This window comes from Loxodonta africana, chromosome 3, assembly GCF_030014295.1.
Source record: "Loxodonta africana isolate mLoxAfr1 chromosome 3, mLoxAfr1.hap2, whole genome shotgun sequence".
NCBI lineage: Eukaryota > Metazoa > Chordata > Mammalia > Proboscidea > Elephantidae > Loxodonta > Loxodonta africana.
This window is the reverse complement of record NC_087344.1, coordinates 45,695,818-45,708,210: the sequence shown is the minus strand read 5'-3', so window position 1 is coordinate 45,708,210 and position 12,393 is coordinate 45,695,818. Positions and strand designations below refer to the sequence as shown.

The 12,393-nt window shown below is 56.2% G+C and overlaps 1 protein-coding gene across 1 annotated transcript in view; it reads left to right on the top strand.

The window, feature by feature from the left end:
• The first annotated feature begins 2,876 nt into the window (after positions 1 to 2,876).
• CASZ1 (castor zinc finger 1) overlaps positions 2,877 to 12,393 on the top strand; it is a 57,279-nt gene continuing 47,762 nt past the window's right edge. The window contains exons 1-2 of the mRNA XM_064281268.1: positions 2,877 to 3,025; positions 3,455 to 3,493. Coding sequence (XP_064137338.1) covers positions 2,977 to 3,025; positions 3,455 to 3,493 — 88 coding nt within the window. The 5' untranslated portion in view covers positions 2,877 to 2,976. The remainder of the gene's footprint in view (positions 3,026 to 3,454; positions 3,494 to 12,393) is intronic.

Here is a 12,393-nt window from a genome sequence, read left to right as displayed (position 1 = left end):
CTCCTTTTCTGTCTTCTCTGACCAACACTCCTCAACGGGAGGCCCCTTGCTCTTGGGCCGGGCCTGTTAAACCTCCTGAGGTTGACTTTGGCCATTCTCTTGGCAGCACAGTGGCTTTCCAGGCAGCCCTGTGCCTACCTCCACCACTGGCTGAGCCCGGTGGGTCCCTCGAGCTGGCCCTGCCTGCTCTACCTTCCTTCCAGCCAGTGCTCTCAGGTCTTTGTCCACCAGGGGCCCCAAAGTTATGGGGAGGCTAATCTAGTTGGCCCTGCCTAGGTAGTTAGAAAACTCTCTTCCCTTCCCCTCCCATGCCCTCCTCAGGGGTAAGGCCCTGTACCCTGACCACCATCAGCAGAAGCCCAGAAGGGTATTCAGAGCCACCAACAGGTCGTGTGGGTCATGTATGCAGGGAGCACCCCATATGTACAGACTTCTTACAAATGCACCCAGAAATCACCCTGTCCTCCCCAGCCTCTTCAGGCTTCCGTCTACACCCCAGATGGGGAAGCAGAGGCTTGGAATTGGGAGCTGGGTGTGGGATCGCCTGTGGTTACAGACCCACAGCCTCAAGGGAATAGAGTCCTTGTTTTGGGGAGTCTTGGGTAAGAGAACCCAAAGGCATGTGTGTAGCCCAGAGCAGCCAAGGTCACAGACAAGTTTTCAATCCCCTCTGGGGAACAGAAGCACATGGTCCTCTTGACCCAGGTGCCCTGTGCCAGCGGTTGAACTTCCAGGCCCAGCCCTTGGGAAGCATGTGGCTTGGTTTTTTAAGGGGCTCTCTTCCCTTATTTGGGGTTTTTAGGGCCAAGGGAGGCTCATCAAAGCTCCTCAGCCTCTCTGGGGCTGTTCCTACACAGGGGTGGGGCAGACCTGAGGGTGGACGGCTGTATGGCAACCGGAAAAGGCAGTCAAATAGGGGAGGATGCTAAACTCCATGTAAGGCCCTTTGGAACTAAAGATCAATCAGAAAAAGGACAAAGAAAAATAAGGGGAAAGTGGGAGAAAGAGTAGATTGTTAACTCCCTGAGTTTTTGCCCCAAGGCCTCCCTGGGCCTCTCCCTTTGCAAAATAGAAATATTGCAAAACTAGGCCAGCGCCATTTTGCTGAAAGCTGCCCAAAGACCAGAGAGCACCTGGGCCCTGGGCCCTGGGCCCCTCTCCTCATCTGAAGGCAGTGTGGCCTCTCCTGAAATAGGGGAAAAGAGGAAGAGGAGCTAGAAGGGACAGAGAAATGGAGGGGGGCAGTGAGGGGTGTGTGTGTGTGTGTGTGTGTGTGTCTTTCATTAACAAAACTGTCCAACTCCCTTGCTCACCTGGCTGCCTCTTTCCTTGAGCCCCACCAGACCCCAGGGTAACTTGGGTCACTAAAACTTATGGCCTCTCAGCATAAGGCTCCAGCAGGGACTTCTGGGAGTGTGTAGGGGCTATGGCAGCAATACCCATCAAATTGCCTTCTCTGGGGAAGAGGAGCAACGAGAGGACAAAGGGCCTGGTCCAGCGACGAGCTGGGAGAGAGAGGAAATGAGGTCCATGTACGACGGGGCACAGGGCCTGACCCGGGGCCAGGGGGACAGGTGGTAGGACGCTTGGTTGAGGGGTGCCCGTGCTCTGTCTGCCAGGCCCATCGTGGGACCCGGACAAAGTCAGAGGCTAGAGGGAAGAGGGCAGGAAGGAAACCCAAGTGATGCCGTGGTTCTGGGGTGGGGGTGCTCCCAGGAAAGGCTGCCCAGGGGGGTGAGGGCAGCAGAAAGAGGTGCTTCCATCCTCGCCCCGGCGCCGGGCTGGTGGCTGAACCGCGACGCAGGAGGAGGGGACAGGCTAGGAGTTTAGGGCTGTGCGGGAGGGGGTCTGCGCCCCCTTCTTGGGGTCCTGGGGGGCACAGACCTCAGCCCCGCCGGTGGGGAGGGCGCCCAGGCGAGCGAGTCAATAGGGTGCCAGGGTCCATTTAAGACAAAACCCATCCAAGACGGCCGCCGCGTCCGCGCCCCCTCGGGCCAGAGTGCGGGGGAGCGAGCTGACGTGCGTGTTTACCGACACACCCAGCCGCGCCACCCAGGAGGCTTTTCTTCTTCGAACTAAAACAGAACCAAAAAAAAAAAAAAAAAAAAAAACGAGGAAACTCAGGGCATCGGGGAAACAAAACCCCTTTGCAAGCCCCAGTAGCCGCGAATCCCGGGTAAGCGAGCCGGGTCCGGCGGGCCGCGGACTGCACGCTGGCGGTGGGCGCGACGGCGGCGGCCCGGAGCGCCCGCGCGGGAAAGTTTGCGCGGCCGGGGGAGGGGGCGCGCCGCGAGGGTCCTGAGCGGCAGAAGCGAGCGTTCGAGCGCGCGCCCGGCGCCCCGACATTTGGCGCGGGTGCGCGCGTCCCACCTCCCCCCGGCTTCGGCAGGCTTTCCTCACACCCCCTCCTCACCCCGGCTCTGCGCGCGGAAGGCCTCTGCGTCCCTCCGGAGCCAGAGTTATGGGAAAGCGCTGGGCCAGTAAGACAGGCGCGCGGCCCTGATAGGGCGGCCGCCGGAGCCGGTGCGATGAGGGCGCGCGCGCGAGAGGGAGGGAGGGCGTGTGAGGCGGGTGCGCGCGTGTGTAGCGAGCGGGCGCGCACGGGCGCGCGTGTGAGGCGCGGGGCGGGCGCGCGCCGGCGCGGCCGCGCTCGAGCCCATTCACTCCAGCATCCCGACTCGGCGGCCGAGCGGCGCGCGGGGCGGCGGCGGCGGCGGCGGCGGCGACGGGCGCGCGGGGCGGGCCAGCTCTGCTCCTTCACCTGCCGGCAGCGCACTGCCCGGCCCGAGAAGGCGGTGCCGGCCGCCCTGCCAATCACCTCGGCTTCTGGCAGCGCCCCCGGCCGCTCCCGCCCGCCCCCTCCCTCCTGCCAAACTGTTACCCTGAGTGTTACCGTCAGGAGCAATGACATCAGGGTTTTAAAACAACTTGTTATTCGGGGAGTAATCAGTTGCAATTAGGCATTAATTAAGTATTATGAAAGTTGATTATTTAAGTGAATTCGGCTTTCGACTCTCCGACTATGGTGAGTACCGGGCGCGGGGCGGGGGGAGCCGGGGGGCCGCTGGGGCCCCAGGCCGGCTGGGTGCGGGGCGCGGGAAGGTCGGCTGGGCGGGCGTCTCCGGCGCCCGGCCAGGCCCCCCAGGAAGGCCGCGTCTATAAATAGTTTCTCTTTTAGTTTAATAAACTCGCGGGCACTGTGGAGCGGCTCCGTGTGCAATGCCGGGGCGCGCGAGCGAGCGAGAGGAAAGAAACTTTCTCGCCCTCCCTTGCTCGCCGGCTCCTCCCGGACCCTTCTTGATCCCCCGGGCTCCGGGGGTCTGTCCGTCCTGCGATCGTGGGGGAGGCGAGTCCGGCGGGGGGGATGGGATGGGGGGGACTAGAGGGGCACCTCGAGCCACTAAATCGATTTTCTCTTTCTTTCCTATTTTTCTTTTTTGGGCGTTCCTCGAAGAGTTTGGGACCAAAGAGAGGAGAATGGATCTCGGCACAGGTACCGGCCGGTGGGAAGCCCGGGAGGCTCTTTCACTTTTCTTTCGGTTCTTGGACGGAAGTTCTTATTTTTAGCCCAATGAGGCGGCAGCTGAGCCCGGGTGGGGGCGGCCTGGGGAGGGTCGGGGGCTGGCTGCGCGCGCTTGCCCTGGTTTCTGGATTGCGAGACTTCGGATGATACGATTGTTATTATTTGGTACTTGCTTACTGGCTGTGACTAATTTGATGCTTGTCATTATGAAAGAAGCGAGGGGGGAGGGTGCTGGGGGGCACCCAGAGAGAGGAGTTAGGGGGTTTTGGTGGGGGTTTTTGTGCTCCGTGTTTTTTTGTGTGGCTCCGTGTTTTGTGTGTGTGTATGTGTGTGTTTTTCCCCCTGCAAGATCTCTCAATGTCTGGCTATGGGGTGTGTGTTTTTATTTTTTTAGTGGGGGGTGGTTTAGTTTTTGAAAGCAGCGTCCTGTTGGGAAAGGTGGTTAGTCTGGTTTCGGGGCGACTGTCTCAAGGTAAAGGAATTTAATTTATTTGGGACAAGACTGTGTCGGATGATCAAGCTGCTTATTATGGCTAATGAGTATTTTTCACCTGAGAGTCTGTGGGATGAGGCGGCTGTTATCAGTTCAAAGTGAGGGGCCCAGGACTCTCTCCCCCGTTCCCCTTTTCAGCCCCCACCCTGGGAGGGGGTAGACCAGGCAAGCTATTAAATATAGGTGTCTGGGTTTAGGGGGCCTAGGCTAGGGCTTCAGATGGCACAACACTGGCCTAGGGCAGAGTTGGTCCTGAGGTTTTGTTGTTTTATTGGTTTCAATCTGATTTTACTCAATGTTTCTCTTCTCTTCCCATCTGGGGTTCCAACCTAAGCCTGGAGTGAGGTTTGTTTTAAGCTTTTTATGCTTTCCTTTGCCCCTCTGTACTGAAACCGAATTTTAACCAGAACCCTTAGATCCTGGGCTGTCAAAAGCTGCCTTCTTCTTCCTAAATTAAAAAAAAAAAAAAGTGAATAATAAACAGATTGATTATTCATTGAGACTGACCTCTGAACCCTTCTGCTTCATTTATAGCATGGGTAGTGGCGGTGATTGTTAGAGTTGTTGTCTGTAATAGGTCCAAGTTCATGACACTGGTCCTTGGGACAACCGCGTTGGGACCCATGAGTTGACCTCTGACCTTCTGAGGTCAAAGAGGTGTAGGCAGAAGGCAGCACTGGGGGGCCCGGGGTAGGTGTTATGGTGGCAGGCTGTAGGAAGAGGGTATGAGCGGTGTTAAAGCAAAAATCGTATTAAGCCAATAATAGAATTTGATTGCAGCTTGTTGAATATATGATTTGTGAATGGGGGGGGTAACATGTCGACTACCTATTACCATCGAGTCAATTCTGACTCATAGTGATCCTATAGGACAGAGTAGAACTGCCCCTTAGGGTTTCCAAGGAGCCGCTGGTAGATGTGAACTCCCGACCTTTTGGTTAGTAGCCGATCTCTTAATCAGTGTACTACCAGGGCTCCAACATGTCGACTAAGGAGTCAAAAGTGTTCCAAAGAGAAAAGAACTTCCAAAGATTCTTGTACTCCATCTTATCGACACTGCCATGGAAGTGGGGCCAGAACAGTGTTTTCATAACAACAGTTTACCCTAAAACACAGCTTGTAGCCCAACCCTGGAGTTTCCGTTTCCCGAAACTGACTGAATTCTTCAAAAGAGCACAATGCTCGAGGTAAATGATGTTTACTAAATTAGCAAGATTATTGTTACACATAAAAGTCACTTTTAGGAGACTAGTCATTTCAGGGTTCAAGGTTCAGATGAACACCTCAGGGCAATGGCCTGGGTGGGTCACCTCAACTCCATGGACCCCAACATCTGGATTCCAGAATTAAAAACTGTTTCTCAGTGGGAAGGGATAGTTCGTAGAGTTTTAAGACTCTGTCCCACCAGGTGTGATCTTGGCAAATTGGATATGGAGGTGCCTCAGGATCCCTATGACCAGGAAGGGTGTGACACCACCTGCTGGGCAAAGTGATGAAGGTGTCCAAGGCCACTGCTGCCACCCTGCCCCACCCTGCCCTCCATTCCCACAGAGAACCAGCCCACCCCCACCTCTAATCAGTTGCCTCATCACCTCCCTCTCAGGCCCCACCCCCTTTTTTCGGAAATGGGGCCCCCACCCATCCCAGCCAAAAAACAGACCTTAGAGACGAGCTGGAGTGGTAATGTACCACCCCTTACCTGGGCCGGGCAAGCCTCTGCTTGCGGGCGGGCACATGGGACCCAGGAATTACTCACCTGGAAGGAGGGCCTTCCTCATCTTCCTGCTGATATCTGGAGGTGCCAGCTGCCTCCATCCTCCTGCCCTACTCCAACTAGTCCCTCCCAGTGTGCCATGGGGGCATGACTCCAGAGCCCTTCTGGGGGGTGTCCTGACTGTAGGGAGGACTCCCAGTCCAAGCAGGAAGCGGTGGCAGAACCTCTTGTGGCATCTCTCCTGAGCCTTGGGGAGCCTGACTTCTCCCAACACTCCAGGGACAGTTCTGAAAACTTTTCCTAGAAGCTAGAAGGACCCCTGAGGTCAGCTAGTCCTGAAGCTGGCAGGACCCAGGGGGACTCTGGCCCCTCAACGAGGGGAGGTCTGGGGTGTCACAGCTCTGACTTTTCCTGGAGGAGTCATCCGATGATAGCATCTCAGCCTCTTCTTTGAACTTGCAAGTTTCACTTAATTTCAGAACTTCAAAAGAAAAGCATTTTGATCCTTCTTCACAAAAAAAGGAAAGCATTTTTTTTCCTTCTTCACAAAAAAAAGAAAAGCAGGTGGCAACTCTCAGATCTAGTCTGAGCTCACCTCCGGGCTGACTCCATGCTTGCCTTCAGAAGCCTCTGAACATGTTCCTGGACACAGGCAGGGCCAGGGCCTCCTCTCCCGCTAGGGGTCATTGCTAGTGCAGCGTGGGTCTCTCTTCCTTTGGGGACACCATGGGCAGCTTCCACAGTGTGGGTCTCTCTAGCACCATACAAGGCTGGAGATGCAGGCCCCAAAGGGTTGCTGGCACCAGGGACTCAACAAGCGTTGGGTCATGGGTAAACGTTACTTCGGACATGTCTAGATAGGGAAGCGCTCAACCATAAGTTATTCAGTGGTGGGAGAACCATGGCTTCTTGGGAGGGGATGGCAGGACCTCAAGACCCTCAGGGGCCTTGTGGACTCCTGTTCCCCCACCATAGTTCAGCCAAGGGCTGGATCAATCTGGACGTCTTTAGCAATAAAAAATGCCGATGTCGTCCTAATTCACCAGGCCCCGAGATGACAGCAAATTTACATTTTTTAATTAAACTAGCAGCCAGTTTTTATGAGAGGGGGTTGGGTTATGCAAATCAAATGGTTGTGTACGGAAGATTAGGAGAGTTTGGGAATAAATTCCACAAATGCTAATAAAAAAAAAAAGAGAGAGGGAGGGAGGGAGGGAGGAGAGAGAGGAAGAGAAGAGGACCTGGTTCCATTAGGCCCTTTTAGAGTGATTTCCCTGGGGGCGGGAACCGGGAGCAGAGAGGGGGGTGAAGGAGGAAGCTTTCAGACACAGGTAAATCCATCCAGCAGTTGGGAAGCTCCCCAGGATTAGGCCCCTACCAGGCTGATTCCTGGGCCCTGGAAGCTGAGGTGAAAAATGGCTGTGAAAACAGCAGTAGAGCTGGGAGCAGGAACTTGCCCTTGAGTCTCCGGGATCTGGCTGTAAGGGCCCTCCCTAAAACTTTGGGGGAACTGAGAGGAAAGGGAGGAACCGTCCAGGGCTAGAGCTGTCACCTAAGGGATCTAAGGTAGGCTTCAGCAAGGTCAAAGGCCAAGTAGGCAAGAGAGCAGAGTTCAAAAGGAAGGCCACAGGCTGCAAGGGCAGCAGTGAGTGGTGGCCCTGCCCTGCTTGGCCCTGCTGTCACACCCTGCTGTTGAGGTGAGGCAGTGGGAGGAATCCATGCCCATTCCTTGCAGCACCAGGCCTGCTTCTTTGTCCCTGGATGAGCTCTGCTGAGGCTCCGGGCTAGGACCCCCTTGTATTACATGTAGACTGCCCTGGCCCAGGCTCCTGCTGTGGAGGTGGGGCCAAGGGAGCTGAACTAGGTTGGCTAATCAGCCCTGTTCTTGGAGTGGAATTTCCTAGTAGCCACATTTACATGCTTTGAGGGCACAGAGTCTCAAGGAAGGAGAAGGAAGGCTGCAGACTTCTTCCAGGTGGCGTCTGACCCCAGGGAGCAAAGTTAGGTTTCCCAACCTTGCCCCACTATGCATTGCTCAGGCTTCTGGCTGGAGGCTGCCATCTGACACTGGGCATGCCCCTGGTGCCCTGAGTGTCAGCCACTTCCAGGCTCGCAGAGCTTCTTTAGGCCCCAGCTCAAGGCCAGGGCCTTGCCAGGAGTGGAGGCTCCTAGGAACCCTGCTAGCTCTGGTTATGCCTTAGACCCAGCACGTACCGGGGAGTGGGAAGTTTGTGTGCTGTGTCTGGAGGAAAGATGCCAGGCTGTGTTTGGGGTAGAGCAGGTTGCCTTCGGCTTTCCTTCCTAGAGCCTTTTCTTAGCCAGATACACCCACTGCACCAGTCTCAGATGGGGCCGGTCCCTGCCATCAGGTTAGGCATCAGTTCTGCCAGTCTACCGCAGGGGGTGGGCACATTGGTGCCATCTTGGCAGGAAGGACCAGTCAGAGCTAAGGACAGACTGGGCCATCCTGGAAGTGGTGAGTTTCCTGGTACCATGTGAACAGAGGCTGGGGGGCGGGGGGACGCTGGCAGTGAAGTTTGGGGGGACCCAAGCATCAGATGACCTTTAATGTCTCAGGTCCTCTGACTCCCAACTTGATTTTATCAGGAGGACTTGGTCGGGTGATCTTGGGGGAATAAGTTGAATGGATGGGGCAAGAGGCAGATTATTTGGGCCCTTTAGTTCGATGACAAGCATGCAAAAACGGGCAGCTCTGGACTGGGACAAGACCCCCTGAACCAGCCATAGTACTAGGCATAACTCATCAGAGCAAACCTCAGGATAAAATGGGTTCAGAAGGACCCCTACAGGCACCCCACCCAGGCCCTTTTTTCCTAGTAGACCCAGCTCAGGGAACCCATTAACCTTCCTCTCCAAGAAAGGTGCTGGGGGGCTAATATTAGTCAGATCCCTCTCCCAGCCCTCATTCTCACCCAACCCCCTACAGCCAGGGAATCTGGCGAAATCACAACCTGAGCTTTTATGATGGAAAAATAAAATAAACAGAGGCACCTTTGGAGGGCTGAGTCACGGCAGCAGTATCTTCTCATTAAAGCTGCTGCCCCTGGCTGAAGTCCCTGCCTACTGTCTGGGCAGGGGATGAGTGGGGCTCAGAAGCTCCTGGCCCTGCCTCCTCCTCTCCCTGGAGCCTACCAGCTTAGTGGTGCCCCTGCCCCCATCAGCTCCTCTGGCCACCCATTATTCCTGGAGGGGTCAGGGCATTTCTCCCTGGCCCCCAGGCCCCAGGCTTGTGTTGGAAACGGCTCTGAACTGCCCTGGCTACTCCCCTGCCTCCTCTTTCTGCCCTCCCGGGACTGGTTTTTACACCTTGCTGCCCTGGCTACTGCCACTGCCTCCTCCTTCAGCTCCTTTCCCTTCTCCTCCTCCTCCTCCTCATCCTCAGGGGCGGGGAGGGTGGGGGGAAGGAAGTGGCTCTGTAGTAATTACCGCCTGTAGGTCCCCAAGGTGAGCAGCAGCTGTTCCGGGGTGGTTGGGCCAGGGTACAGCAGGAGCAGGACGGAGCTAGGGAGGAGGAGGGGGAAGGAGCAGACAGCTTCATCTGCACTGATTCTGAAAGGCGGCAACTTGGCAGTCCATTGCGCATCCCTCTGGCCACCAGGCCATGGGGTGGAATAGCATCCTCACAGCCCAGATTCCTGAGGACATGCCATTCCCTGTGCAACAGAGACCTCATGCAGACGGCGAGGCCTGCAATCCAGTGAGCATTTGGGGAGCACCTGCTATAGGAGTTGCAGCAGTGAAGACTCCCCGTTCTCCCCAAGTTTGCAAGTCCTGCCTGGGGGAGGGACGCAAAGGCACATTTGTCTGTAGCACCCAGTAGAGGGTGCAGGGAGCTTTGGGAAGGAGTGGCCTTTGGACTTGAAAGGATGGGAGACATTGGGACAGATGGAGACAGGCAGGCAGAAGGCCCCTCCACCATCCCCCATCCTTCGAGGCTTCCACCGGCCTCTTCTCTCTCCTTGCATTCCTCACCCTCTGAGAGCAACACTCAGGGTTCCCACTGGGGATCCATAGTTCACAGCCCTTTTTTGTTTAGGCTATCCAGCTCTCTAAAGCTAGGTCCTTCCTGCCTACCTTTCTTGCCTTGCCTCCACCTTCCCCCCAGCCTCATACCCATTTGGACCCGGAAGGAGATAAAAGATAAGAGGCTGCCTGGGGGGCTGCTGCTGTGAGCATCTGGTTATCCCTGTGGCAGTGGTGTACCAGGGCAGCTCTCAGATTCCGTGTGCCCTGGCTCCAAGGAGGCCCAAGCCAGGGACCTGGTTTTCCTCTGCAACTGCTGCTCGCGTAATGGTGACCATTAGGCCTTAGCGCTGTTTTGACATCTCCTCCCAGTGTTTGGTGGAGGGCTGGGTCTCTGTCGCACTGTAAGTGCTGGCGGAATTGATTGATTGATGCGTCTCTTCCCCAAGTGCTTCCCCTGCTTCTTGGTGGGGGAAAAGAAGGAAAGCAGGAAATGTTGGCCGATTCCCCTAGGACCTGGCTTTTAGCTCCTCAAGAGCTTTCCAGAGCTGGTTTACAGGAAGGTATGGCGCTGGGATTAGCATGATCTGAAGGGGGCAAGGGTGTAGAAGGATAAAGAGAGGAGTTGTGTGGTTAGGTGGGAGCCCCACATCAACTTCTGGAACCATGGCTTGGGGCTGGGAGGGTCCAGGATATAAGGTAGGACCTGACTCTGCAGCCTGCTGCCTGGTGGGGTCAGGGGGGTAGTAGCCAGTGGGTGGTCTGGGACTCTGCTACTTCTTCCCTTGCCTATCTCCCCTTTCTGTGCCCCGTCACCCTAGGCAAACCATAACTCAGTGTGTCTGTCCTCTCTAGTTCCTGCTCCCCAGTTCCAGGGCCTCTCCAGCTAGGCAGACCCAGTGAGGAAGTGAGGCCACAAAGGAGGGGGTGGGCTCATGCTGAGAGCCCACCCAGATTGCCAGGGCTTTGACCTCTGCCCATGGTATGGTGTCTGGGCTGCTCCTGAGCTGGCTGTGCGGTCTTCCCACAGGCTTCCTCCTAGGGTTTCTTCCCACCCATCTGGTCCTGTAGGTTCTGCCAGTGGCATAGACTCTGGACTGCTGAAACTCCTTCTTAAAGCCAGCAAGGCCCTCTCTAGCTGCTTCTTTGGCTGAGGTCAGGGCACTGTCTGGTGGGGGGAGGTTGGACAAATTTGTGACTCCAACAGACCAAGGAATCCCAGAGAAACCTTCCTGAGTTGAGCTTTGGCCTTAACCTTTTAGGGCTTTCTTAGTAAACTAAAGGGTACCTGGGGAGGAAATGAGCTTCGGAGAATAGGTGACAGATGTAGGAACCAGGCAAAGCACTAGGTTGGGGAACTCCCCAACAGTGAGAAAGCAGGAGGTGTCCAGAATGCCAGCAGGGAGGGGATCTGGAACTGCGTTGCACATGGAGGTGCACCTTCTCCTTGGCTACGATCTTTATCTCCCTCTTTGGCAGTGCATCCCTCCCTGCCACCCCTTCAGCCCGAGAGCCCAAGGCTGCAGCGAGCCAGGAGGGCTACCTCAGAGAGGGGGACCTCAGAGAGGAATGGACAAGATGCTGCATTGCCCAGCAGGGGGCGCCCTGCTGCATCTGCCCCAGTTCTAGGGAGAGGGAAGCAGGGTCTCTGACCTGGCCCAAGCCTCCTGGTGGTGGGTGGGGGGAGGGGAGCCTCCTGTCCCCACCCCCAGAGGTTCCTTGCGATGAGTTTGTTTTGCCAGGGTGACCTGTTTAATCATCTCATTTTCTGGTGGCCGTTTATTCCTCGTTTCCACGGTTACGGCCCCATTAAGGGGAGAAGCAATAAGGCAGCGAGTCAAACAGGTAATAAAAACATTAAAGCCCATGTGCATAGAGGGAGGATGGGCGGGTGGGAAGGAGGTTCAGTGAGGTGAGACGGACTGGGAGAGGCAGGGGAAGGGGCCGCCCAGCTCTTCCTTGTCCTCCAGAGACCACCAAGAGAGCTGGGGGCTGGCGACAAGCACAGGCCAGCACTCCACTCCCCACGTCTGTCTGACTGAACCCTTTGGGGGCCAAGACCCAGTGCTCAGCTTTGAAATGCCTCTGAGTCCTGTCCCAGCGCCTTGGTCCCCTTGGCAACAGGCCTCTAGTTGGGAGGTACCACAGGAAGGAGGAGCGTGAGAGTGAGAAGGCTTCCTCCAGGACATCCCCCACCCCTCGCTGGCTGTGGGACCTGTTTCCAGGCCCCACCTCACTCGCACACAGAGCGGGTGGGGGATGGCTTCTGACATTGTTTTGCACTCTAGAATTTTTTTCTGCCAACTTTATCAGAAAGCATATTTGTGGTGAGTGCTGCTAACAGGGCTAGTCTGGTGAGTAAATATTCATGGTGTGGACGGTGGTGACCTTGAAAGGGAAGAGCCCAGCGGTAGGCCTGGGGTGCTGGGAGAGGAGGCAGAGAGTAGGGGCCTCTCCTGGGAAGGGGTGAAGTGGGTGGAGGGGTTTGTCCCCAGCAACCTCTTCCCAGCAGTATGTTCTGTCCCAAGTTCAAGTGACACTTCGGCTCAGCTGGTCTGTGTGACTTTCACATTTGTGGAACAGACAGTTGCTTCCATGGAGGAGGGGCTGACGAACTCGTAGGGGCTCCATAGGGACACTCCCTCCCTTCCTCTCCTAAATGGAAGCTCAAAGGAAAGC